General features: G+C 44.2%; 1 protein-coding gene across 1 annotated transcript in view; it reads left to right on the forward strand.

Moving 5' to 3' along the window:
• The window catches only part of adam11 (ADAM metallopeptidase domain 11), a 242,953-nt gene that overhangs the window by 204,826 nt on the left and 10,493 nt on the right, over positions 1-27,634 (forward strand). Inside the window, exons 17-21 of the mRNA XM_072248984.1 lie at positions 4,597-4,660; positions 5,905-6,004; positions 10,615-10,734; positions 13,865-14,033; positions 23,440-23,557. Coding sequence (XP_072105085.1) covers positions 4,597-4,660; positions 5,905-6,004; positions 10,615-10,734; positions 13,865-14,033; positions 23,440-23,557 — 571 coding nt within the window. The remainder of the gene's footprint in view (positions 1-4,596; positions 4,661-5,904; positions 6,005-10,614; positions 10,735-13,864; positions 14,034-23,439; positions 23,558-27,634) is intronic.

Genomic DNA, 27,634 nt, shown 5'->3' on the forward strand with positions numbered 1-27,634 from the left:
TTTAAATAGTGTGGCAACTTGTCAAAGGCCTTATGACAATCCAAGTACACAACATCAACTAATTCTCCATTGTCTATCCTGCTTGCTACTTTTTCAAAGAATTCCAACAGATTTTTCAGACAAGATTTTCCCTTGGGGAAACTATGCTGACTATGGCCTATTTCATCATGTGCCTACAAGTACCCTGAGATCTCATCCTTAATAATCGACTCCAACATCTTCCCAACCACTGAGAGCAGACTAACTGGCCTATAGTTTCCCTTCTTCTGCCTCTCTCCTTTCTTGAAGAGTGAAGTGACATTTGCAATTTTCCAGTCTTCCAAAACCATTTCAGGATCTAGTAATTCTTCAAAGATCATTACTAATGCTTCCAAAATCTCTTCAGCCACGTCTTACAGAAATTTGGAGTATATACTGCATGTAGGTCTGTGACCAGTGGCGTTCTTCAAGGATCTGTTCTGAGACCCATCCTCTTTGTGATTTTTATAAATGACCTGGATAAGGAAGTGGAGGGATGGGTTAGTAAATTTGCTGATGACACAAAGGTTGGGGGGTGTTGTGGATAGTCTGAAGAGTTGTCAGAGGTTACAGCAGGACATCGATAGGATGCAGAACTAGGCTGAGAAGTGGCAGATGGACTTCAACCCAGATAAGTGTGAAGCGGTTCATTTTGTTAGGTCCAATTTGAAGACAGAATATAATATTAATGGTAAGACTCTTAGCAGTGTGGAGGATCTGAGAGAACCTGGGATCCATGTCGATAGGACACTCAAAGCTGCTGCGTAGGTTGACAGTCTTGTTAAGAAGGCGTATGGTGTGTTGGCATTCATCAACTGTGGAACTGAGTTCAAGAGCTGTGAAGTAATGTTACAGCTATATAAGACCTTGGTCAGATCCCACTTGGAGTACTGTGTTCAGTTCTGGTCATCTCACTACAGGAAGGATGTGGATACTATAAAGAGTGTGCAGAGAAGATTTACAAGGATGTTGCCTGGATTGGGGAGCATGCCGTATGAGAATAGGTTGAGTGAACTTGGCCTTTTCTCCTTGGAGCGACAGAGGATGAGAGGTGACCTGATAGAGGTGTATAAGATGATGAGGGGCATTGATTGTGTGGATAGTCAGAAGCTTTTTCCCAGGGCTGAAATGGCTAACAGGAAGGGGCAGAGTTTTAAGGTGCTTGGAAATAGGTACCGAGGGGATGTCAGGGGTAAGTTCTTCACACGGAGTGGTGGGTGTGTGGAATGTACTGTCGGTGGCGGTGGTGGAAGCTGATACAATAGGGTCTTTTAAGAGCTACTTAGATATGTAAATGGAGCTTAGAAAAATAGAGGGCTATGCATGAGGGAAATTCTAGGCAGTCTCTATAGTAGGTTACATGGTCGGCACAACATTGTGGGCTGAAGGGCCTGTAATGTGCTGTAAATCTCTATGTTCTATGTTCTGTACCATCTGGTCCAAGTGACTTATCCACTTTCAGACCTTTCAGTTCCCCAAGAACCTCCTCTCTAGTTATGTAACTTCACACACATCATTACCCCCAACACCTGGAACTTCCACCATATTGCTAGTGTCTTCCACAGTCAAGACTGATGCAAAATACTTAATCAGTTTGTCCACCATTTACTTGACCCCATTACTACCTCTCCAGCATCACTTTCCAGTGGTCTGACATCCATTCCATCTCTCTTTTACACTTATATCTCTCTGAAGAAAGCTTTGGTATCCTCTTTAATATAATTGGCTAGCATACTTTTGTATTCCATCTTTTCCTCCTTAATGACTTTTAAGTTGCCTTCCTTTGGTTTTCAAAAGCTTCTCAATCCTCTAACTTCTCACTAATTTCTGCTCAATTATATGCCCTCTCTTTGTCTTTTATGTTGGCTTTCACTTCTCTTGTTAGCCACGGTTGTGTCATCTTTCCTTTAGAATATGTCTTCCTCTTTGGGATGTATACATCCTGTGCCTTCCATATTGCTTCCAGAAATTCCAGCCATTGCTGCTCTCCCATCATCCCCGCCAGTGTTCTTTTCTGATCAGTTCTGGCCAACACCTTTCCCATGTCTCTGTAATTCCTTTAACTCCACTGTAATACTGATACGTCTGACTTTAGCTTCTCCTCAAATTTCAGGGTGAATTTCATCATATTATGATCACTTTCCCCTTTTACCTCCAGCCCTGTAACCAATTCTGGTTCATTGCACAGCACCCAATCCAGAATAGCTGATCTTCCAGTGGCCTCATCATGGCAGAAGTGGAGGCCATGGACTGACATGTTGGAATGGGAATGGGAAGTGGAATTAAAATGGGTGGCCACTGGGAGATCCCAATTTTTCTGAGGAATGGGGAGTAGGTACTCGGTGAATTGGTCTCTTAATCTACATCAAGATTCACCAATATACTGGAGTACTAGATACGGTAGATGACCCCAACAAACTCACAGGTGAAGTGTTGCCTGGAAGGACTGTTTGTGGGCCTGAATGAAAAATTTTGAGTGTGTTGCTTGGACTTCCAGCATCTGCAGATTTTCTCTTGTTTGTGACAATACCTTTACCTTTAGTCCTGTATTCAGCCTTTTCAATTTTGTATGCTTTTTATGTTGCAACTCATCCTGTTGACTGCAATTTTGCCCTGTCAACATGCTGTCCTCACTGCACATTGCCTGGTTGTAAGCCAGTTATCTCATCTTCAGCACTATCATTCCACTTTCCTACGATACTTCTTGCATTGAAATACAGGGAGCTCAGGAACTGTCCTAGCACTCTGGTTCCCAATCCTCTGCAACTCTAGTTTAAACCCCACTGTGCAGCATTAACAAACCTTCCCGCTAGGATATTAGTCCCCCTCCAGTTCAGGTGCAAACCGTCCCTTCTGTACAGGCCCCACCTTCCCTGGAAGAGAGCCCAATAATCCAAAGATCTTATGCATTTCCTCCTACACCAATTCCTTAGCCGTGTATTAAACTCTATAACCTTCCTAGTTCTACTAGTAAAATCTCACTAGTATAACCTCACTAGTATGTGGCATAGGCAGCAATCTTGAGATCACAACCCTGGGGGTCCTGCCCTTTAACTTAACACCTAACTCCATGAACTCCTTATGCAGAACCTTGTCGCTCGTCCTATCCATGTCATTGGTACCTATATGGACCATGACTTCTGTCTGTTCACCCTCCCACTTGAGAATGCTGAGGACTCGATCTGAGATGACCCGGGCCCTGGCACCCTGGAGGCAACATACCATTCGGGAATCTTGTTCTCGCCCACAGTACCTCCTATCTGTTCTCCTACCTATCAAATCTCCTGTCACCACAGTGTGCCTCTTCTCCCCCTTCCCTTCTGAGTCACAGAGCCAGACTCAGCACCAGAGACCCAACCACTGTGACTCTCCTCTGTTAGGTCAACCCTCTCCACCCCCCAGACAGTATCCAAGTGATTTACCTGTTGTTGAGGGGGGTGGCCACAGGAATACTCTGCGCTGGTTCCTTAACCCCTTTCCGCTTCTCAACTTGTCATCCAGTTTCCTGTATCCAGCACCTCGGGTGTAACTACCTCTCTATATGTCCTATCTATCACCCCCTCAGCCTCCCGAATGATCCAGAGTTCATCCATTTCCAGCTCCAGCTCCTTAACGTGGTTTGTTAGAAGCTGCTGCTGGATTCATTTCTTGTGGTTGTAGATGTCTTCCCACATCCCACAAGAGGAGTATTTCACTATCCTGCCTGTCATCTCTCCTGTCCTAGCTGAGCAGATATAAAGAAGAAAAGGAAAAAAAACTTGAGCTTTTCTTTCCTTTGCTTTCTCTGAGCGAAGCCTCAAAGAACTAAAGCTATAAGATAACCACCCTAGCTATGTACACTCGGACGACGGCCACTGCAATGATGAAGGTTGCACTTGCCTTCCTTTAATTTGCTCTTACTAATCAATCCCAAATGCTGACTGGTTGCTGGTCAAAGCCCTATTACGCTGCCGTGACCTGCTGCTTCCTTTTATCCTCAGGCAGTGGACCTGATTGAAGCCCCCAGTTGGATTCTTGACCTCACAATCTACCTCATTATGATCTTGCACCATATTGTCTACCTGCACTGTTATTCTACATTGTTTTTTTTTAACCTTGTCTTACCTAAATGCACTGTGTAACAACTTGATCTGTATGAATAATATGCAAGATAAGCTTTTCACTGTGTCTTGGTACCTGTATCAATAATAAACAAATTCCAATTCCAAAAATGCATTCTAGTACATTTTGATCCAAACAGTCTTGTGATGTTCACTTATTTTGATTGTTTTGTCATACATGCATTGATTGAAATTTGGGCTTCTTCAGCTTCCGGGTGCCAACTAGAAAACACCCAATGCAGAAAAAAAGATCAGGTTACTGGGTTGCATCCATTTGGCACTGACTTTACAGAGCCAGACTGATCTGAATGCCATATGGGATTGCTCACTGGTACTTTTGTGGTTAACATTAAAACAGATGCACCTTGCGAAGAAGGAAAGTTGCCTGAGTTTGCTTTGTGTTTAGCACTGTCTTTAATCATCCTAACGTTGTCGCTTTACTGCACTGCATTAGAGCTTCTTAATTTTTGTTTCTCAGGGCCGTTGTTATGGTGGCAAATGCCATACCAGGGACAGGCAGTGCGATTTCATCTGGGGTCATGGTAAGTATGCACCCAATTGACTCAAGGGAAGGATTCCACCAGTTCCTAAATGGATCATCGTTTTATATTGAAAAAGTATACATGTTGAATGTAATATACTAATGAACATATCAGAAAATTATCAATTATTTTCCAATGTGGAGTTAAAAATCATGTAAATTACCATTAAAAATGAATACTTAAAAATTAATGCTTGAACCTTTTCTTCATTTTTATTATTTAGAGTGTTTGAGTTGTATTGAGCAATGATTGTCAACGATGCAACATTGAATGTATATCGATGTAGAAGAAGTAGTAAATGTCTGTATATTAACTAGTCAAGAAATTCTTGTTTCCTCTGCCTGGATTCTGCAGGGAAATGCCAATAGTACCACACAGAACTGTCAACATTTTCCCATGTGATGGTCCTGAGTATCCTTCACCACTACGGATAATCCAGCCTGCACGGCTGCATTTATTTTCTGCACCCGGTCACAGATTCAGTCAATCTGTGAGCCCTCGCTATCGTGGATATATTGCTCTTCGTCACTGGACATCTATGATAGCGAGGGCTCACAGCTTGACTGGATCTGTGGCAAGGTGCAGAAAATAAATGTAGGTTCTGAAGCCCTAATTCCTGCCGTTCTGAAGGTCTATTGACAGCTCAAGTTACTGAAGATTGGAGAAAAAAAAAGTCAAATAAATTAAAAAATCAGCATTATTTTAATAAAAGTGTTAATTAACTCAAAACATAATGATGACCTAATGAAAACATTAATGTCAAGTAAAATAACACAGAAATAGATATTTGCCTTTTTTTTGAAGTTGTTAATTTGAGACAAATAAACGGGATTGCACAAGAATCTGACATCTCATGATCCCTGCCCTGAACTTGGTGGTGAGTCTGTTGGCAGATCAGGAGGTCAGATGCGTCAAGATCTGACCTCTAACTTGTCTCTGATAACTGCATTGCGATGTGTAGGCCGGAACTCAGTGATGAATTGATCTGCAGAGAATACCTTACCAGCAGTTCACTACCGAAGTCAGTGCATTTTGGATGTGTGATCAGTGTCATAAGAGAGGTACTTAAAAGACAAGAACTTATTGAAACTACTTCTTTTTCCTCTACCTGTTCCCTGGCCTGCTACTAGAATAGGTCCTGTTGTTAGTCATAGTTCATGTAAGTGCATGAGCCCAACAGACTTGAGGATTAATTTGATGTTGTGAAAAACTAGAAGGCTGTAAATGGTTTGACTTTGTTTAAGGTTCCACAGATCGGATATGTTATGAAAAGTTAAATGTTGATGGAACTGAAAAGGGAAACTGTGGTAAAGATGGACAGAACTGGCTTCAGTGCAGCAAGCAGTAAGTAGCTACCATTTAACTAACAACATTGAAATATAGCAACGTTTTGCATGAGCTCCATTGTTGTTTCTCCTGGGTTTTTTTTTCTTTCTCATTTATTAGACTTGTATTTGTATCCACGACAAAGGAGCCTAATAGTCCCAAGTGAGTGTGCTGTTCCACTGTGCCTTACCATTCTTAAAGCCTTTTGTTAACTCCATCCCATTGCACTCAACAGAGCTGCCGTCTAGGTCCCAGCTGAGCTAATATAAAGAGACCTTATCATGTGACTTTTCTAAAATGTTCTCACCAAGCCTTTGCCAACATCCAAAAGAGCCCCGGCTGGTCCTAACCCCATTAGCTCTCACCAATATCTTTTGAACTTTCCATGTGAATCAAGAATTAAAGAAAATTTAGGACATGGAGACGATTTGGCACACTGTGCTATACTAGATGAAAAATAGTTGCACAGAATAGTGGTCAGTTTCTCTGAGATCTGTGGGCAACCAATTAACAGAAGGATTCATTAGGAAGGGGGAATAAAAGTAATGCAGGTGCAAGTGGAGCGGCTGTTCTTTTGAGTATGCTAATGTTTAGAGTGGCTTTGGCGCATCAGGCTTGGGAGTGGTGAGTTCCTCTTTTTGTTCTTATTTCTTCATTCATCATCTGTTAGGGAATGATAGTGTAGTGAGAATGGCTTCGGGGCAGTATTTTGTACTGTGTGTGCGAGTCTCCCAGATAAACGCATCTAGAGCTGCAGCTTGATGACCTTTGTCTCGTGGGAGAATAAGGAGGTGATAAGGGAGTACTCACCGCTAGGTTTCAGGAGACAAGTAACTAGGTGACTGTCAGGAGAAGGAAGGGAAATGCACAGCTAGTGCAGAGCACTCCTGTGGCTGTTCCCCACAATAATAAGTACACAACTTTAGATACTGTTGAGAGGGTCGACCTACCGGGGGAGCCACAGTAACCGGGTATCTGGTGCTGTGGCTCAGAAGAGCAGAGGGGTGAAGAGAACTGCAGTGTTGATAGGAGATTCCGTCATTAAAGGAACAGAGACAAGCATCTGTTGGTCTGATAGAGACACCCATACAATAATTTGCCTCACTGGTGCCAAGATCAGGGACGTCTCGGATCATGTCCATGACATTCTCAGCGGCAAGGGTGAGCAGCAAGAAGTCTTGGTGCATATTGGTACCAATAACATTGGTAGACAAGGTGAGGAGGTCCTGAAGAGACATTTTAGGAAGCTAGGTAGGAAGCCGTAAAACAGGACCTCCAGGAGAGTAATCTCTGGATTGCTGCTTGGGCCATGTTCCAGAGAGGATAAGAATAGGATGATTTAGCAGATGAATGCATGGCTCAAGAACTGGTGCAGGAGGTAGGGATTCGGATTTATGGGTTACTGGGATCGCTTCTGGGGAACATGCGACCTGTACACAGGGGAGTTGCATATAAACCCAAGGGAGTCCAATATCCTTGCAGGCAGGTTTGCTGGAGTTGTTATGGAGGCTTTTAAATAATTTAGCAGGGGGATGGGAAGCATTGTGATAGTGCTGAGGACAAGGCAGTTAGTTTACGAACAAAGGCAATCTGTAATGAGACTCCTAGCAAGGAGAGGCTGATGACAGGACAAAATTGCAGTCAACAGGATGAGCTGCGATGTAAAAGACAGACAATATCAAAAAGGGTGAATACAGGACTAGAGGTATTATATTTGAATGCACACGGTATATGGAATAAGGTAGATGAACTTGTAGCACAGTTGCAGATTGGCAGGTGTGATGTTGCAGGCATCACTGAATCATGGCTGAAAGAGGATTATAGCTGGGAATTTAACATCCAAGGATACACATTGTATCGTAAGTACAGGCAGGTAGGCAGAGGGGGTGGTTTTGCTCTGTTGTAAAAGTTGAAATCAAATCAATAAAAAGAGGTTACATAGGGTTAGAAGGTGTTGAATCATTATGGGTAAAACTAAGGAACTGCAAGGGTAAAAAGGCCCTGATGAGAGAATCCTAAGAAGTAGTGAGGATGTGGTCTACAAATTATAATGGGAAATAGAAAATGCATGCCAAAAGGGCAATGTTACAATAGTCATGGGGGATTTCAATATACAGGGAGATTGGGGAAATCAGGTTGGTGCTGGATTCCAAGAATTTCTAGAATGTATACAAGATGGCTTTGTAGAGCAGCTCGTGGTTGAGCCCAACAGGGAATCAACTATTCTGCATTGAGTATTGTTCAATGAATTGGAATTGATTAGAGGGTTTAAGGTAAAAGAACCCTTAGGGGAAAGTTATCATCATATGATTGAATTCACCCTGAAATTTGAGGAGGAGAAGCTAAAGTCAGATATATCAGTGGAGTAAAGGGAATTACAGAGGCATGAGAGAGGAGTTGGCCAAAATTGATTGGAAAAGAACACTGGCAGGGATGACAGCAGAGCAGCAATGGATGGAATTTCTGTAAGCAATTCGGAAGGCACAGGATATATACATCCCAAAGAGGAAGAAGAATTCCAAAGGCACGGTGACACAACCGTAAACACGAGGAAATCTGCAGATGCTGGTAATTCAAGCAACACACACAAAAAATGCTGGTGAATGCAACAGGCCAGGCAGCATCTATAGGAAGAGGTACAGTCGGCGTTTCGGGCCAAGACCCTTCGTCAGGACTAACTGAAAGAAGAGCTAGTAAGATATTTGAGAGGGGGAGGGGGAGATCCGAAATGATAGGAGAAGACAACTTTCCAGCTCTTAGCTCCATCCCTCCCCCTCCTGTCATCTTCTATCATTTCGGATCTCCCCCTCCCCCTCCCACTTTCAAATCTCTTACTATCTCTTCTTTCAGTTACAGAATTGCCTGTCTGACCCCTTAATATAGAGTCCCCTATCACTGCTGCCTTCCTCTTCCTTTCCCTACCCATCTGAGCCACAGGGCCAGACTCTGTGCCAGAGGCACGGCCACTGTTGCTTCCCCCAGGTAGGCCGTCTCCCCCAGCAGTACTCAAACAGGAGTACTTATTGTTGAGGGGGACAGCCACTGGGGTACTCTCTAGTATCTGACTCCTGCCCTTCCCTCTCCTGACTGTTACCCACTTATCTGTCTCCCAAAGCCCCGGTGTGACTACTTGTCTGTAGTTTCTTTCTATCACCTCCTCACTTTCCCTGACCAGATGAAGGTCATCGAGCTGCAGCTCCAGTTCCCCAACGCGGTCCCTAAGGAGCTGCAGCTCCACACACCTGGCGCAGATGTGGCCAGAAATGGCTAACGTGAGGGGGCATAGTTTTAAGGTGCTTGGAAACAGGAATGGAGGGGACATCAGGGTCACGTTTTCCACACACAGAGTGGTGGGTGCATGGAATGAACTGCTGGTGGCGGGGGAAGCAGATACAATAGGGTCTTTTAAGAGCCTCTTCAATAGGTACATAGAGCTTAGAAAAATAGAGGGCTATGTGCTAGGGATATTCTAGGCAGTCTCTAGAGTAGTTTACATGATCGGAACAACATTGTGGGCTGAAGGGCCTGTAATGTGCTGTAAATCTCTACGTTCTGACTGGCCTGGTAAGTTTCTCCAGCATTTTGTCTGTGTGTGTTGCCAAATTGTTAACTGTTTACCCCATTGATGCTGCCTGACCTGCTGAGTTCCCCTAGTGCTTTGTGTTGCTTAAAATTCAAGATGATGCTTTTATGCTCATGCATAATAAAATATCTTGAGTCAATGGAGGAAGGTTCAGAATGAGTCATTATTTGTGCAAAATGTTTAGGGTGTAGAGGCATAAATTGACCACTGGATTCTGCCACTCTGAATTCTGTAGCATAATTCTTTACCTTAACTTCCTGGACACTCATAATCTTTTAAGGTTTGTATGGCAAGAGGTTATGGGTCCATGCACATATATTTGCCCCAGAATTTGAAGGGTAGATACAGTCCTTTTCAAATAGCAAGTAACACATTTGTGTGCTTGTCTCTACTTAAACCAAGTGTTGGAGTTCAACAACTGTCAATGCTTCCAGTAGAGAAGGGAACAATAGAAGACAAAACAAAAGAAACAATTGGGGTGGCAGAATGCAGCATTTGGTGCCCAGGCCTCATGTGAGAACTTTCTATATAGGAATCTCAACTACAAACAAGAGAAAATCTGCAGGTGCTGGAAATACGAGCAACACACATAAAGTGCTGGAGGAACTCAGCAGGCCAGGCAGCACCTATGGAAAAAGTACAGTCGACAGGTCAGTCCGAGACCCTTCGGCAGGACTGGAGAAGGAAAAAGCTGAGGAGTAGATTTGGAAGGTGGGGGGAGGGAAGAGAAAAATGCTAGGCGATAGGTGAAACTTGGAGGGGGAGGGATGAAGCAAAGAGCTAGGAAGTTGATTGGTGAAAGAGACAGAAGGCCATGGAAGAAAGGAAAAAAAGGGGGGGGGGGAGCACCAGAGGGAAGCAATGGGCAGGCAAGGAGATAACATGAAAGAGGGTCATTTTGTCGAGACCCTTCATCCTGCACTTTGCATGTGTTGTTCAAGATTTACAGCATCTGCAGAATCTCCTGTGATCCTGAATCATAATTTTTGAAGCCTAATTAGGAATTTTTTCAGTGGTTAGTAACTGAATTCTTTGTTTTCTATAGGGATGTTCTTTGTGGTTATCTTTTCTGTTCCAATATCACTCAGCCTCCAAGACGTGGAATTCTCAAAGGGGACATTACTAGTGTGACCTTATACCATCAAGACAAATACATGGATTGCAGGTAACAATGCAACTGAATTGACTTAAGAAGCTAATGTAGCCAACCAATGACAATGCTGAACTTCTGTTCTGAGGATAGAAACATAGAAAAGCTACAGCACAGTACAGGCCCTTCGGCCCACGATACTGTGCCTAACATGTCCTTACCTTATGCTACCTAGGGTTACCCACAGCCCTCTATTTTTCTAGGCTCCATGTACCTATCCAGGAGTCTCTTAAAAGACCCTATTGTATCCGCCTCCACCATCATCGCCGGCAGCCCATTCCACGCACTCACCACTCTGCGTTAAAAAAAAACTTACCTCTGACATCTCCTCTGTACCTACTTCTAAGCACCTTAAAACTATGCTCTCTTTGCTAGCCATTTCAGCCCTGGGAAAAAGCCTCTGACTATCCACACGATCAATGCCTCCATTATCTTGTACACCTCTATCAGGTCACATCTCATCCTCCGTCTCTCCAAGGAGAAAAGGCCAAATTCACTCAACCTATTCTCGTCAGTAATGCTCCCCAATCCAGGCAATATCCTTGTAAATCTCCTCTGCACCCTTTCTATGGTTTCCACATCCTTCCTGTAGTGAGGCGACCAGAACTGAGCACAGTACTCCAAGTGGGGTCTGACCAGGGTCCTATATAGCTGCAACATTACCTCTCTGCTCTTAAACTCAATCCCACGATTGATGAAGGCCAATACACCGTATGCCTTCGTAACCACAGAGTCAACCTGCGTAGCAGCTTTGAGTGTCCTATGGACTTGGACTCCAAGATCCCTCTGATCCTCCACACTGCCAAGAGTCTTACCATTAATGCTACATTCTGCCATCATATTTGACCTATCAAAGTGAACCACCTCACACTTGCCTGGGTTGAACTCCATGTGCCACTTCTCAGCCCAGTTTTGCATCCTATCGGTGTCTGGCTGTAACCTCTGACAACCCTCCACACTATCCACAACACCCCCAGTGAGATACCCCTCACTCTTCTGAACTCCAGTGAATGCAGGCCCAGAGCCATCAATCACTCTTCATATGGTAACCCCTTCATTCCCTGAATCATTCTCCTGAACCTCCTCTGGATCCTCTCCAATGCCAGCACATCTTTTCTTACATAAGAGACACAAAGCTACTCACAATATTTCAAACAACACGCAGAAAATGCTGGTGGAACACAGCAGGCCAGGCAGCATCTCTAGGAAGAGGTACAGTTGACGTTTCGGGCCGAGACCCTTCGTCAGGACTAACTGAAAGAAGAGATAGTAAGAGATTTGAAAGTGGGAGGGGGAGATCCGAAATGATAGGAGAAGACAGGAGGGGGAGGGATGGAGCCAAGAGCTGGACAGGTGATTGGCAAAAGGGATACAAGGCTGGAGAAGGGAGAGGATCATGGGATGGGAGGCCTAGGGAGAAAGAAAGGGGGAGGGGAGCATCAGAGGAAGATCTAGTGAGAGGGACAGAGGGAGAAAAAAGAGAGAAAGAAAGGGGGGAAATAAATAAATAAGGGATGGGGTAAGAAGGGGAGGAGGGGCATTAATGGAAATTAGAGAAGTCAGTGTTCATGCCATCAGGTTGGAGGCTACCCAGACGGAATATAAGGTGTTGTTCCTCCAACCTGAGTGTGGCTTCATCCTGACAGAAGAGGAGGCCGTGGATAGACATATCAGAATGGGAATGGGACGTGGAATTAAAATGTGGGGCCACTGGGATTCCAAGTGCAGTCTGACCAATGCCATATAAAGCCTCAACATTACATACTTGCTTTTATATTCTCGTCTTCTCAAAATGAATGCTAACATTGCATTTGCCTTCTTTATCACTGACTCAACCTGCAAGTTAACCTTTAGGAAATCCTGCACAAGGACTCCCAAGTCCCTCTGCAACTCAGATTTTTTAATTTTTCTCTGTTTAGAAAATAGTCTACAACTTTATTCCTTCTACCAAAGTGCATGACTATATACTTTCCTACACTATATTCCACCTGCCACTTCTTTGCCCATTCTCCCAATCTGTCTAAGTCCTTCTGCAGGCACCCTGCTTCCTCAACACTACCTGCAGCTCCACCTATCTTCATATTGGCTGCAAACTTGGCCCCAAAGTCATCAGTTCCATCAACCAAATCAACATGCACAACACGCTGGAGGAACTCAGCAGGTCGGGCAGCATCCGTGGAAACGATCAGTTGACGTTTCGGGCCGGAACCCTTCGTCAGGACTGAAGGGGGAAGGGGTTGTGTTTGTGTCTACCATCAACCAAATCACTCACATACAACGTAAAAGGAAGTGGTCCCAACACAGACACCTGTGTGGATCACCACTAGTCACCAGCAGCCAATCAGAAAAGACTCCCTTTATCCCACTGTTTGCCTCCTGCCAGTCAGCCAATCTTCTATCCATGCTAGTATCTTTACTGTAATACCATGAGCTCTTACTTCATAATATGTAGTTGATTGTCTATGAAATGATCAGACATTATGAAATTATACTTGATACCATAATACTTTGTACTGGATTCATAAAGAAAATATAAAGATTTCACAAACCAGATTGTATGCATCACTATTAACAACTTGGTCAAGGTGTGTTTATAAAATTAAATTAACATACTTAAGAAGAAAAACTGCTGTAAGCAAAGGCTTTACATTAGATTTATACCAAGTTTATTTTGTTTCCATAGATTAAGGTTATTATGCTGTTTTCATAAGCTATTAACAGAGTATTATTTATTTTTTGCTCCAACAGCTATGATTGATTGATCAGGGTAGTGAGGAACTGCCAAATGCACGAGAAAGAGTTTGCCTTTGATGTCACATCTTGCCTTTCCTTAAATGTTGTCATCCTAGGCAATTTTTTCATTTGTGTCATTAACCATGGCTTTGAAATGGAATAGTAGTCTCTAGAAATTCTTGCTTGAATTGCAGATGGGTAGACTGTTAGTTTACTGGTGTTTGCCAAGAATTGCAAATTAGACATTTGCCTTAGAATGATGCATTGAACCCATGGCTCTTGCCCTTGTCAGATTAGGGGAAATATGATAACCTTCTGTATCTCTAATCTTTATTTACTGCATTCAAAGGGAATAGAGAGAGTTTGATGTTGATTAAATTGAGCATTGATGGTACTATCACATGGTTCTCAGGGGTGGCCACGTTGAACTGGATGATGGCACTAGTCTTGCTTATGTAGAAGATGGTACCTCCTGTGGACCCAACATGATGTGTCTTGACCACAAATGCCTACCAATACAAGCCTTCAACCTGAGCTCTTGCCCACAGAGTGCAAATGGAGACATCTGTTTCAGCCATGGGGTAAGTCCATTTCAGAAAATGGTGAACATGGTGAACACTGATATGTTGAGATTTGAATATTTCAATAGAATAAAATAAGGAGGAGTACACAAAACTGACCAAATTGTCAACATAAATTGTGTGATTGGACTTTGTGCTGACATTACCCCGACTACAAAAGTACAAAATTGATGAGCAAGAAAAGGCTTCATCACATCTTCTGACACCACAATCGTCAGAGGATTACAACTGAATATCTCACTCCTTTGAATCACTGCCACCAACTACACCTCAACTAGAATTCCCTGTAGTATAGAATCTACTTTTCATAATCTCCTAGTCTATAAATCTTAATTAGAACAATGCACTGCCTCCAAATAACATTAGACTTGAAGTTGTAGGGTCAAAAAGTAGGGTGGCCAATGGAAACAGGCTCAAACATCAGCTTCACTAATGTCAGAAGATACTGACCTGACAGTACAGTTTTGTCAATTGACTATTAATCAACCATTGCAACTTTTGGATGAGGTATCAAAGTCAAAAACGGACTAACTGTTTCCCTGCAGCCCTTGCTTACCTCAAATAGCAAAATCCATATGTCACACCACTAATTGAAAATGAATGTTTGGAATTGACCAAGAGAAAAAGAGGAAAGCTCTAGCTTGGTCAACCTAAGAACCTTCTAGTTAATATCATATCCAGATCCAGCAGCTTCAATGAAATTGGAATTCAGAGGTAGAGTGCAACACACACCTGTGTGATTGCAAGCAACTGAAGATGACTTACTGCTCAAGCAATCTGGAAAAAAATAACATGTCCAAATGAAACCAGAGCAAGACTCTGACTAAGTGATGGGCAATTTTCTCCCCTTGTTAATCAAGTGATTTTTTAAATGGAAAATTTAATTTGGAATGTATAATTTCTTTATTTTAAAACATTTAAACACAGTAGAGATGAATAAAAATAAATGATCCAGCACACAAGACATTTCTGAGCATTAACCTGGCTTATTTGGAGTTAAATCATCAGATATGTGAACAGAATTAGGCCATTCAGCCCATTCAGTTTGCTCTGCCACTCCATCATGGCTGATCCCGGATCTCACTCAATCCCATACACCTGCCTTCTCACCATATCCTTTGATGACCTGACCGATCAGGAATCTATCAACTTCTGCCTTAAGTATACCCACGGGTTTGGCCTCCACCGCAGTCTGTGGCAGAGCATTCCACAGATCCACTACTCTCTGGCTAAAAAACAGTTCCTCCTCGTCTCTGTTCTAAAAAGGTGCCCCTCAATTTTGAGGATGTAGCCTCTAGTTCTGGATACTCCACCAAAGGAAACATCCTCTCCACATCCACCCTATCTAGTCCTTTCAACATTCAGTAGGTTTCAATAATATGCCCCTGCATTCTTCTAAATTCCAGTGAGTATAGGCCCAGAGCTGCCAAATGTTCCTCATACATTAACCCCATCATCCCTAGAATCATCCTTGTGAACCTCCTCTGGACTATCTCCAATGACAACATATTCTTTCTTAGATATAGGGCTCAAAACTGTTGACAATACTCCAAATGTGGCCCGACTAGTGTCTTATAAAGACTCAGCATTATCTCCTTGTTTTTATATTCTATTCCCCTTGAAATGAATGCCTACACTGCATTTGCCTTCTTTACCACAGACTCCACTTCTAAATTAACCTTCTGGAAGTCTTGCACGAGGACTTCCAGGTCCCTCTGCACCTCTGATGTTTGACTCTTCTTTCCATTTAGAAAATAGTCCACACTATTGTTCCTTTACCAAAATACACTATCATACATTTCCCAACACCATATTCCATCTGCCACTTTTTTGCCCATCCTTCCAATTTGTATAAGTCCTGCTGCAATCACATTGCTTCCACAGCACTACCTACCCCTCCACCTATCTTCTTATCATCTGTAGACTTTGCTACAAAGCCATCAATTCCATTAGCCCAATCATTGACAAACAATGTGAAATGTAGCAGTCCCAATAATGACCCCTGAGGAACACCACTAGTCACTGGCAGCCAATCAGAAAAGGCCCCCTTTATTCTCACTCGCTGCCTCCTGCCTGTCAGCCATTCCACCAGTATCTTTCCTGTAATACCATCAGATTTTGTTTTGTTATGCAGCCTCATGTGAGGCACCCTATCAAATGCCTTCTGAAAATCCAAGTTAATGACATCCACTGCCTGTCCCTTGTCCACCCTAATAGGTTTGTCAGGCAAGATTTCCCTTTACAGAAACCATACTGTTACGTACCCCGTAACTGGGTTGCCAAACCAGTAGAAATGGATCACTCAGTTGGAGTCTGGATTACTAGAACTAAGAAAGTTTTATTAAAGAAACAAGCAACACAGTACTCTAATCAAAAGGATAATAAATGCAACAGTTCAGCAATGATAAACACACATGTACACAGAATTAAGATAACAGGATCAATCAAGCTCTATCGTTGTCTAGGGGTAAATGACCAGTTTCAAAGTGACGCAAAGTTCAGTTCAATTTAGTTCAGTTCAGTTCGCAGTAATCGCTGCCGTGGCGATGGACAGTGGGGGGAAGGAGAGAGAGAGCAAAACGAATGAATATTCAAATGGCTTCCACACAGACCTTCGATATTCTTCGCAGTCAGCTTTCGTGCAAGCCCTTTCTGATGTCATCTGAGGTCACCGACCGTGACCCCTCCGTTTCCAGATACGATCGTTTCTCTGCGGTGAACCTGGCACCCAGGCAAGGGTGGACACACACCAGGTTCCCGCCGATCGTGCCTTTCCACCCTGTGCGTCTATGGCTTGATCCCGCGATTAGCCCTCCAAAACTCCCACCGACTTGTGGGAGACGCACCGCTTCCAGGGTCTCGTTACCTCGTGGTGTCGTGTGTGTCTTGCCTTAGCGGACCTGTCCCTTTTTATCCCCCTGCTGGGGTATCGCCTGTCCATCACTTCAAACAGTTCAGAGTTCAAAGGGGGAGCCGACCTTGACAGCTTCCCTTCCGTTAAACTCTCCCGTCCCTTCATTAACATCTCCAAATGCTGCTCCATTGTTTTCCTTATCTCTCTTTCTCCTGAAGACAGGTGGCAGACCAACTGCTGATCCCACTGGTGCCAGCACAGGACAGCTAACATCTTAATTTATGTGTATTCTTGTCACACTTCCCACCTTTAAGGATTTTTACCGGGGTAAAAATGACAGACATGAATACATTATTTGATACACACAAATATACATCTTTATCAGCTATTTGGCTAATACAGCGAATTTGAAGTTGTCAACACCTGACAGACAGTCAGCCATCACATTTTCTGTTCCTTTTATATGTGTTATTAATAATCCCTTAGACCAGGCTCCAACTTAGCAAACTTCATAGTGGCCAAAAACACTGATGAATTGCGATCAATGTAACCTGTCATTGGGTTTCGTCCTGGACCACAATAACAGGGTCGTCCCATTTCGACTTAGTTTTCTCTCGCAAGGGCTTAGTAGGAGGGGGAGGGGTAGTAACTGCAGAGTTATTGCAAAACTTCCTACAGTACTCCACCATCTCCAAGAGCCTTCTGAGGGCCCTCTTGTCTGTCGGGGTTGGGATGTCAGAGATAGCCCGCACTTTAGCTTGCATCGCTGCCAGCTGCCCCTGTGTCACCACAATTCCCAGGTAAGTGACCTTCGTGTGGCCGAACTCATTTTTTTCAAGGTTCATTATCAAGCTGGCTTCAGACAGCCGTATTACATCGCCAATACACACCTCTGTGTTCGTCAGCCCTTTCGTCACTGAATTACTCATTCTATAGGGATAATGCTCGTTAGGCTGGCTAACACCGACTAGGTTTGTTAGCATATCAAAAGCCTGTGACCACCTCAGTTCGCGTCAGCCATAATCAATAACATCCTTCCTCCGGTGCAGCCGGTAAACCTCTTTCATGATTCCACCAACTGTTTCCTCCAGCACCGCAAAATGTCCACCGGGGGGTACCTTGTAGGCCAGGTTAAAAATCTCAACCCCATAACTCTTTTGCACCACCCCCCATTCCTCACTTGCGGGTACGGTACTTGGTCTCCCTTTCTTCCTTAGCACTTCCTCCTCCACACAATAGCCTACTAGTTCCCTTGTTAATTCTGCGTCAGAGAGAGCTGTCTCCGCCAAAATCATCAGCCCCTCGTCTTGCTCCTGCGCCTGCACAAATTCTTTCCTGGCTAATGCTACGTCTGTCCCAGCTCCCTCACTACCTCTTGCCTCACTACACTCCTTCTTTTCACTTTCTACCCCCTTCTCGTACAAGGCTGGCAGAAACGTCTCAGCTAAATTTACTACCGCAGTCCCGTGATGAACCTGTGAGTCCATGGGCGGGGCCTCACTGCTGGCAGGCTGACCTGTCAATCTCACGGCTGGGAACACAATTCCTCCGGCGAGGTCATTACCGAGCAAGACTTCTACGCCTTTCATCGGTAATTCGGGCCTCACCCCGATCGTGACTAGTCCAGAGACCAAGTTGCTTTGTAGGTGTACCTGGTGCAAAGAGACTGCCTCTGTCCCTTCCCCAATACCTTTGACCTTGACCTCCCCAGTCTGGGTCTCTGAGCTAAACTCTAATACACTCTTCAGTATCAGTGACTGACACGCTCCCGTGTCTCTCCAGATCCGCACTGGAACTGGTTTTAACCCCTCCTTCACTGACACCAATCCAGCCGAGATAAACCTCTCGCGCCCTTCCTGAACTTTGGCAGACCTGTCCCCTCCTAGCGGTTCGTTTACCAGCTCGATACAGCCAGTCAAAATCGCCGTTTTTCCTTTTCCCGTCTCCTTCTTTGGGGCAAAGCACCTGGACGCAAAGTGTCCGACTTTCCCGCAATTATAACAGATGACCCCAGGAGACTTCCTACCAGACTGCTCCCGGTCTACCTTATCCTTCTCACTAGTCCCCGGCTTACTTTCTGACTTTTCTGGCGGACTCTCCCCGCCGTCCTGACTACCCTTCTGGTAGCCTTTACTCGGGGCAAACTTCATTTTATGCGTCAACGCATACTCATCCGCTAACTTAGCAGTTGCGGCTAACGTGGCTGCCTCTTACTCATCTAGGTAGGGTCTCATACCCTCAGGGACACAACCTTTAAACTGCTCAATCAGTATTAGCTGTAGCAGACTGTCATAATCCCTATTGACCCCTTTCAAGGCGCACCACCGCTCACAATACATCTGCATCTCACGGGCAAACTCTAAATACGTGTGGCCCCACTGCTTCCTCGCATTCCGGAACCTCTGCCGGTATGCCTCCGGGACCAACTCATAAATCCTGAGGATGGCCTCTTTCACCACATCACACCTCTGGGCATCTTCTGCAGACAAGGCCGAGTAAGCTTGCTGGGATTTTCCTTTAAGTACGCTCTGTAGCAAAACAGCCCACTTATCCCTCGGCCAGTCCTGACTTGCAGCAACTTTTTCAAAATGGAGAAAGTACCGATCAACATCGCCCTCCTCAAATGGGGGAACCAGCCTAACCTCCTGGGTCGCCCTGAACCCTCCACCTTGGTTCGGCATGGGCCCCTGCGCTAGCATCATCTTTAACTTTTCCAGCTCAAATTCCCTTTTCCTCTGTTTCTCTCTCTCTTGTCGTTCTAATTGCCTGTCCCTCTCTTCTCGGTCCAGCTGTTTTATTCTCTCTTCTCGCTCTAACTGTTTTATTCTCTCTTCTCGCTCTAACTGCCTGTCCCTCTCTTCTTGTTCCAGCTGTTTTACCCGGCACTCGTGCTCGATTCTCAATTTTTCAATCTGCAGCTGTACTGCTTCTCCACCAGGTTTGCCCATAGATACCACCTCCAGCTCCCCTTGGGGAAACACACCTTTAGATACATAATGCTCTATGATAGCTCTGTGCATCTCCGCTCTCCTCATTGTCGACTTCCCCTTAAAAAGATTCAACCGTTTGGCCACAGTTGCCAATTCCGCTTTCCTGGCATCCTCTAATGCCTCCAAGGTTGGCGCCTTTAGAAATTCCTCAATCTCCATTTCTGCTGTTTGCCCTTTCTCTCTTTCGGGAATTTTAACCCAATCAATTTACCCAGTCCCAAATTTGGCGTTCAAAATTGCGGACGAGATCCCCACTTATGTTACGTACCCTGTAACTGGGTTGCCAAACCAGCAGAAATGGACCACTTAGTTGGAGTCTGGATTACTGGAACTAAGAAAGTTGTATTAAAGAAATAAGTAACACAGTACTCTAATCGTAAGGATATAAATGCAACAGGTTAGCAATGATAAAACACACATGTACACAGAACTAGGGTAATATGAATCAACCAAGCTCTATCGCAGTCTAGGGGTAAAATGATCAGTCTCGAGTGACGCAGAGTTCAATTCAGCTTAGTACAGTTCGCAGTAATCGCTATTGTGCCATTGGAGAGAGAGAGAGAATGCAAATTCTGATTCACACAGACCTTTGTTCTTCGCAGTTAGCTTTCGGGCGAACCCTTTTATGTCTTCTGTGGTCACCAACTGTGACCCCTCCGTTCCGGATACGACCGTTCTTCCATGGTGAACCCGGCACCCAGGCAAGGGCGGACACACACACCAGGTTCCCGCCAATCGTACCTTTTCACCCTGTGCGTCTATGGTCGGTCCCGCGATCAGACCTCCAAACTCCCACCGACTTGTGGGGGCACACCGCTCTTCCAGGGTCTCGTGATCTCGTGGTGTGTCTCTTGCCTTAGCGAACCTGTTCCTTTTATCCCTCACTGGGGTATCGCCTGTCCATCAAACTTCAAACAGTTCAGGTTCAAAGCAACCGGTCTGTCAATACTCGGACTGGTGTCTCTTTTCGTTATCTCTCTCTCCTCTCTCATTAACATTTTGAACGTTTCTCCATTTGTCTCGCTTATCTCTGTCATCAGCATCAATCTTCTGATAACTTGGTTTGTCGTCACAGAAGGCACAGGGTATATACATTCCAAAGAAGTAGAACCAAATACAGGATATATAATAGAGCAAAGGTTAGTGGGAAGTTAGAGGATTGGGAAGCTTTCCAATACCAATAGAAGGCAACTAAAAAAGTAATTACGAAGGTAAAGATGGAATACGTAAGTAAGCTTGCCATTAATATTAAAGAGGATACTAAAAGGTTCTTCACATACATAAAGAGAGGTGAGGGTGGATATTGGACCACTGGAAAATGATGCTGGAGAGGTAGTAATGGAGGCTGAAGAGATTATGGAGGCATTAGTAATGATCTTTCAATAATAACTAGATTCTGGAATGGTTCTGGAAGACTGGAAAATTGCAAATGTCACTCCACTCTTCAAGAAGTGAAAGAGGCAGAAGAAAGGAAATTATAGGCCTGTTAGTCCGACGTAAGTGGTTGGGAAGATGTTGCAGTCGATTGTTAAGGATGTTGTCTCAGGGTACTTGGAGGCACATGATAAAATGTGCCATAGTCGGCATGGTTTCCTCATGGGAAAATCTTGCCTGACAAATCGGTTGGAGTTCTTCGAAGAAATAACGAACAGGAAAGACAAAGGAAAATTGGTTGATGGTGTATATTTGGATTTTCAGAAGGCCTTTGACAAGGTGCCACACATGAGGCTGCTTAACAAGCCATAAGCCCGTGGTACTACAGGAAAGATACTAGCATGGATAAAGCAATGGCTGATTGGCAGGAGACAAAGAGTGGGAATAAAGGGAGCCTTTTCTGATTGGCTGCTGGTGACTAGTGGTGTTCCACAGGGGTCTGTGTTGGGACCGATTCTTTTTACGTTATATGTTAATAATTTGGATGATGGAATTGATGGCTTTGTTACCAAGTTTTCAGTCGATATGAAGATAGGTGGAGGGGCAGGCTTCTTTGAGGAAGTAGAGAGGCTGCAGAAGGACAGACAGATTAGAAGAATCAGAATTGGAATCAGGTTTATTATCACCGGCATGTGGCATGAAATTTGTTAACTTAGCAGCAGCAGAATGGACAAAGAAATGGCAGGTGGAATACGGTGTCAGGAACTGTATGGTCATACATTTTGGTAGAAGAAATGAAAGGGTTGAATATTTTCTAAATGGAGAGAAAATATAAAAATCTGAGCTGCAAAGGGACTTGGGAGTCTTTGTGCAGGATTCCCCGAGGGTTAATTTGCAGGCTGAGTCTGTGGTGAGGAAGGCAAATGTGATGTTAACATTCATTTCAAGAGGACTAGAATATAAAAGCAAGGATGTGTTGTTGAGATTTTATGAAGCACTGGTGAGGCTTCACTGGAGTATTGTGAGCAGGTTTGCGCCCCTTATCTTAGAAAGGATGTGCTGAAACTGGAGAGGGTTCAAAGGAGGTTCACAAAAATGATTCCAGGTTTGAATGGCTTGTCATATGAAGAGCCTTTGATGACTCTGGGCCTGTATTCACAAGAATTCAGAAGAGTGAGTGATGACCTCATTGAAACCTGTCGAATGGTGAAAGGCAAACACGAGGAATTCTACAGATGCTGGAATTTCAAGCAACACTCATCAAAGTTGCTGGTGAACGCAGCAGGCCAGGCAGCATCTCTAGGAAGAGGTACAGTCGACGTTTCGGGCCGAGACCCTTCGTCAGGACTAACTGAAAGAAGAGCTAGTAAGAGAAACGTCAACTGTACCTCTTCCCAGAGATGCTGCCTGGCCTGCTGCGTTCACCAGCAACTTTGATGTGTGTTGCTTGAATGGTGAAAGGCCTCGATACAGTGGATGTGGAGAGGATGTTTCCTATGGTGGGAGAGTCTTAAGACCAGAGGACACAGCCTCAGAATAGAGGGGCATCGTCTTAGAATGAAGATGAGGAGGAATTTCTTTAGCCAGAGATGGTGAACCTGTGGAATTCGTTGCCACAGGCAGCTGTGAAGGCCAACTCTTTAAGTATATTTAAGACAGGTTGATAGATTCTTGATTGGTCAGAAAATGAAGAGATATGGGGAGAAGGCAGGAGACTGGGGCTGAGAGGAAAATTGGATCAGCCATGATGAAATGGCAGAGCAGACTCGATGGGCCAAATGGCCTAATTCTGCTCCTCTATCTTATGGTCTTATTTATTGAACCTTTATCAAATTTCCATTCATTAACTACAGAGTCTTTTATGGGGTGGGATGAAGATGGGAGCTAAATGGAATGAAAAGGGAATGAGGGATTGAGGGGAAGTTAAAAGACTGGGGTGGGCGGGTGAGTCGTAGTAGTAGTGGTGTAAGTAGAGGAGCAGTAGGATCCAGTGACAGTGAGAAAGTTCTTAGCCACCTGGTGGCCAAGTCAGTGGTCCAATCCGGAGGCTGTTGGGGCTGAAGTAGGAGCCGAAGTTGTCAACAAACATGTTCAGTTGCTTACTGTTTTCATCTGTACTAGATTAGAGAATTGTTCAATGAAGTAAATGGTCGTATCATTTTGCTGAATATTTGTATTCTTCTTGCAGGTGTGCAGTAATGAGGCAAAATGTATATGTGTCCGTGACTGGACAGGGAAAGACTGCAGTGTTTTCGATCCATATACAGAACCATCTCCAGCAGAGGATACAGAAGGACAGTATAAGGGTCTGTATGCAATACAATATTTTGTAAAATCTGCCTGCTTAATAAAAATATCACACGATAACTAGTTAGATTTAATTGTGCAAATCATGAATACCCCCTTCTTATTCTGAAGTACATTCAGTGCAAGGTTACCATTACTTAATGGCAATGGGATCTATTTTCTTCTACATAAAAATTCTCTCATAAGGAGAATGCGGAATCTTTACTTTAGTGATGTAATTGTTTTCAACAAAATATTATTTTAAAGTTTAATTTTAAAGTCAACAGAAGCTTGGAAAGCTGAAGCCAACTAACCAGATTGTTTAAGGTTGATTGCTCATGTTCTTTATAAAATGCAAATAACTTGTTTTTTGTAGTATGTAAAAAAAAATGTTTCAATAAGTGATTGGAAAAGTCAGCAATGAAAGGGATCAAACAGGAAGAATAGAAAATGAATTGCTTTTGCGATATCATTGCTTGTCTGCAAATTAGCACATTAATTCACACTCCACACACAGTGCATATCATAAGGTTAAATGAACATTGAAGTAACAGAGAATAAATGGGGACAATGGAATAGCTGTGAAAGGTGGCATAGAATCAATAGACAGCATGTTATAAGAAAATAAGATTTACGAGTATTGCACATAACCTAACAGATGTTCATTTGACATGTGCCCTATACACTGGGCCACAGAGCAAGGCCCATAGACAGTATCATCTCACCATGAGAGGCAGCAGTCTGGGCCAGTTCCTGCAGGACAAGGGAAAGAGTGAGCAGCGGGAGAACAAAGACTGCCACTGTGAGAGAAGACATTTGATCCGTGGTGCCACTGCCACTTCACGAGAGTGAGTGAGCAATCTAATTAGAGTGATGGAGGACAGTTGTGACATCATTGCGAACATTCCCCATGGTTAGAGTCAGTTCTAATGGGGAATCTAGAGGTGATGGCTGACGTACAAACTCAACAAGAAACTGGGCCTGAAAGCAATTTTTGCAACAGAAGGAGTTCAGCTCCAATCTTGCCCATGCTGTTTGTGGAGAATGTCCCCAAAGTGGACCATAGCTCAAAGGCAAAATGCTACAGGTGAAGGAAATCTGCAGAAAATGGTGCAGGTAAAGCAGCATTTGTGGAGAGAGAAATGGAGCTCAGCATTCAATTTGAATTTTCACTGTCGTAATTCTTAGATCCCCAGTTATGGGTAAATATCCCCACTGCCTTGTGAGCAGCCTCAGGAGAGACGAAGGCTACGGGAGTAAACCCAGACAGCAAATCCAGACTGGAGTGAAGCCCCTAAAGGTGGCTGAACATCATTGAACATCCTTCCACAATTCCTGCAGCCAAGCTGGTGCCAAAGGTATTGCTTCATAAGCTTTCCTTTGAACTACACTGGTGAGGCTGAGAGGGGGATCTTGATCGTTGGGCATCTCAGGATCTCCATACCTTCTGCCCAGGCTTGTGATAATGATCATCATTTCCCATTGTCCTTCGAGACAGACGGATGCCAACCACAACCACCAATTCTTAGGTGCGCAACTTGTTTCAAAAAAAGCGCAGACTGTTGTTGGTGATAACAGAAACATTTCCTCCTTTCTTCCATCTGAATCCACTACCACTTTTTGTCCCTTCCGTTGCACTTGATTGACTCACATATATAGGGCCTCTGGCTAAGACTGGGTGCATGATGTATCAGAGTGGCTGCAAGATATTCTCAAGGGTCAGGGTGACCAGCCAGAGGTCATGGTGCATATTGGCACTGATGACATTGGCAGAAGAGGGGAAGAGGTCCTACGCAGTGAGTATATAGACTTAGGGAAGAGGCTGGAGAGAAGGTCCTCCAAGGTTGTAATCTCTAGATTACTCCCTGTGCTACGGCCTAGTGCAGGAAGGAATGGGGTGATAGCACAGGTTAATGAGTGGCTGTGGAGGTGGTGCAGGGGGCAGAGTTTCAAGTTTTTGGATCATTGGATCCTTTTCTGGGGAAGGGGTGACCCATACAAGAAGGACAGGTTGCACCTGAACTGGAAGGCAGCCAATATCCTGGCCAGGAGGTTTGCTGATGCCACTCAGGAGAGATTAAAATAATTTTGCAGGGGGCTGGGAACCAGAGCCTGAGATCAGTAAGGGAGGATCAGACTGGAAGGTAGATGTCAGGGAAAGTATTGAAAGGCAAAATTGAAATAACAGGTGTAACCCTCAGGTTCGACCGTCGGCATTAGTCTAGGGAAGACAGTCTCCAGCCCTGCCAAACGTGTGAAATCTGAGGTGCAGAACCTCCTGTTTGTGTGGATGCTGTGTGATCTGTTCCCCCGTTACAAATCAGTACCACAAAATAACAGACAGTACATCATATGCAATTAAACAATTTAGCTTTATAATTCTTAATTTGTCTAAAGGGTTAGTAAAGAAAAACAAAGAGAAAAGGACCCATGTTAATGAAACAGTCTGAAGTGCTCGTTGGAGCTCACGGTTTCCATTCCATTGGTCCTCCACCGATTTCCCCGCGCTTTGTCGACTTCCGGCCCCACTCCAAATCCACTCCATCCTCCGGTCTACAATCTCTCCTTTCTGGCATCTGCTCTCTTCATCTCTCGCTGAACAAAAGACCCAGATCACCTGGTTCTCAGGCACACAACAAGGAAAAAACACTCCCTTCATTGGACGGTGCACATTCCAAAGCCCCTGTTATCTGTCTTCTAGTCTGTGCTGAAACATTATTCCGCTAGTCCCATTGACCTGCACCCAGTCCATAACCCTCCAGACCTCTCCCATCCATGTACCTATCCAATTTATTCTTAAAACTTAAGAGTGAGCCCGCATTTACCACGTCAGATGGCAGCTCGTTCCACACTCCCACCACTCTCTGAGTGAAGAAGTTCCCCCTAAACCTTTCCCCTTTCACGCATGGATCAGTGCGTAGAACTAAAATGTTGTGGACATTACTGAAACTCGGTTGAGAGAGGAACAGGAATGGGTGATTAATGTACCAGGTTTTTGAAGTTTCAGAAGAGATAGAGGAGGAGGTAAATGGGGATGTAGTTGCATTACTAATCAGGGACAATATTATGGCTGCACTCAGGGGAGACGTAATGGAGGAGTCAGATACTTGAGATCATTTGGGTGGAACTCAGGAATAGGAACAATGCAAACACACTGATTGGATTGTACTACAGACCACCTAATAGCCACCGGGACATTGAGGAACAGGTATGTCATCAGATTGAGGAAATGTGTAAAAATAATTCGGTTGTTGTCATGGGGGATTTTAACTTCCCTAATATAAACTGGGACCTTCTTGGTGTAAGGGGTTTAGATTGGGCAGAATTTAAGTGTATCCAGAAAGGTTTCTTGAATCAGTATGTGGACGGTCCAATGAGAGGAGGGGCCGTACTGGACCGGGTGTTGGGTAATGAGCCTGGCCAGGTGACTGACCTTTCAGTGGGTGAACAGTTAGGGAACAGTGACCACAATACCTCAACTAAGGTAGCTATAGATAAAGATAGACATGATCCTTGTGGGAGAATTTTACATGGAATATCGAAATTTACAGCACATTACAGGCCCTTCAGCCCACAGTGTTGTGCTGACCATGTAACCTACTCTAGAAACTGCCTAGAATTTCCTTAGCCCATAGCCCTCTATTTTACTAAGCTCCATGTACCTATCTAAGAGTCTCTTAAAAGACCCTATTGTATCTGCCTCCACCACCTCACAAGCAGCCCATTCCACGCACCCACCACTCTTTGTGTGAAAAATTTACCCCTGACATCCCCTCTGTACCTTCTTCCAAGCACCTTAAAACTATGCCCCCTCCTGTTAGCCATTTCAACCCTGGGAAAAAGCCATTGACTATCCAAACGATCAATGACCCTCATCATCTTATATACCTCTATCAGGTCACCTCTCATCCTCCGTCGCTCCAAGGAGAAAAGGCCGAGTTCACTCAACCTATTCTCATAGGGCATGCTCCCCAATCCAGGCAACATCCTTGTAAATCTCCTCTGCACTCTGTTTATAGGTTCAATGGGTGCATCTAATGTCAGAGAAATGTATACAATATACATCCTGAAATTCTTTTTCTTCACAACCATCCATG

The sequence above is a fragment of the Mobula birostris genome, chromosome X (assembly GCF_030028105.1).
Source record: "Mobula birostris isolate sMobBir1 chromosome X, sMobBir1.hap1, whole genome shotgun sequence".
NCBI classification, from domain to species: domain Eukaryota; kingdom Metazoa; phylum Chordata; class Chondrichthyes; order Myliobatiformes; family Myliobatidae; genus Mobula; species Mobula birostris.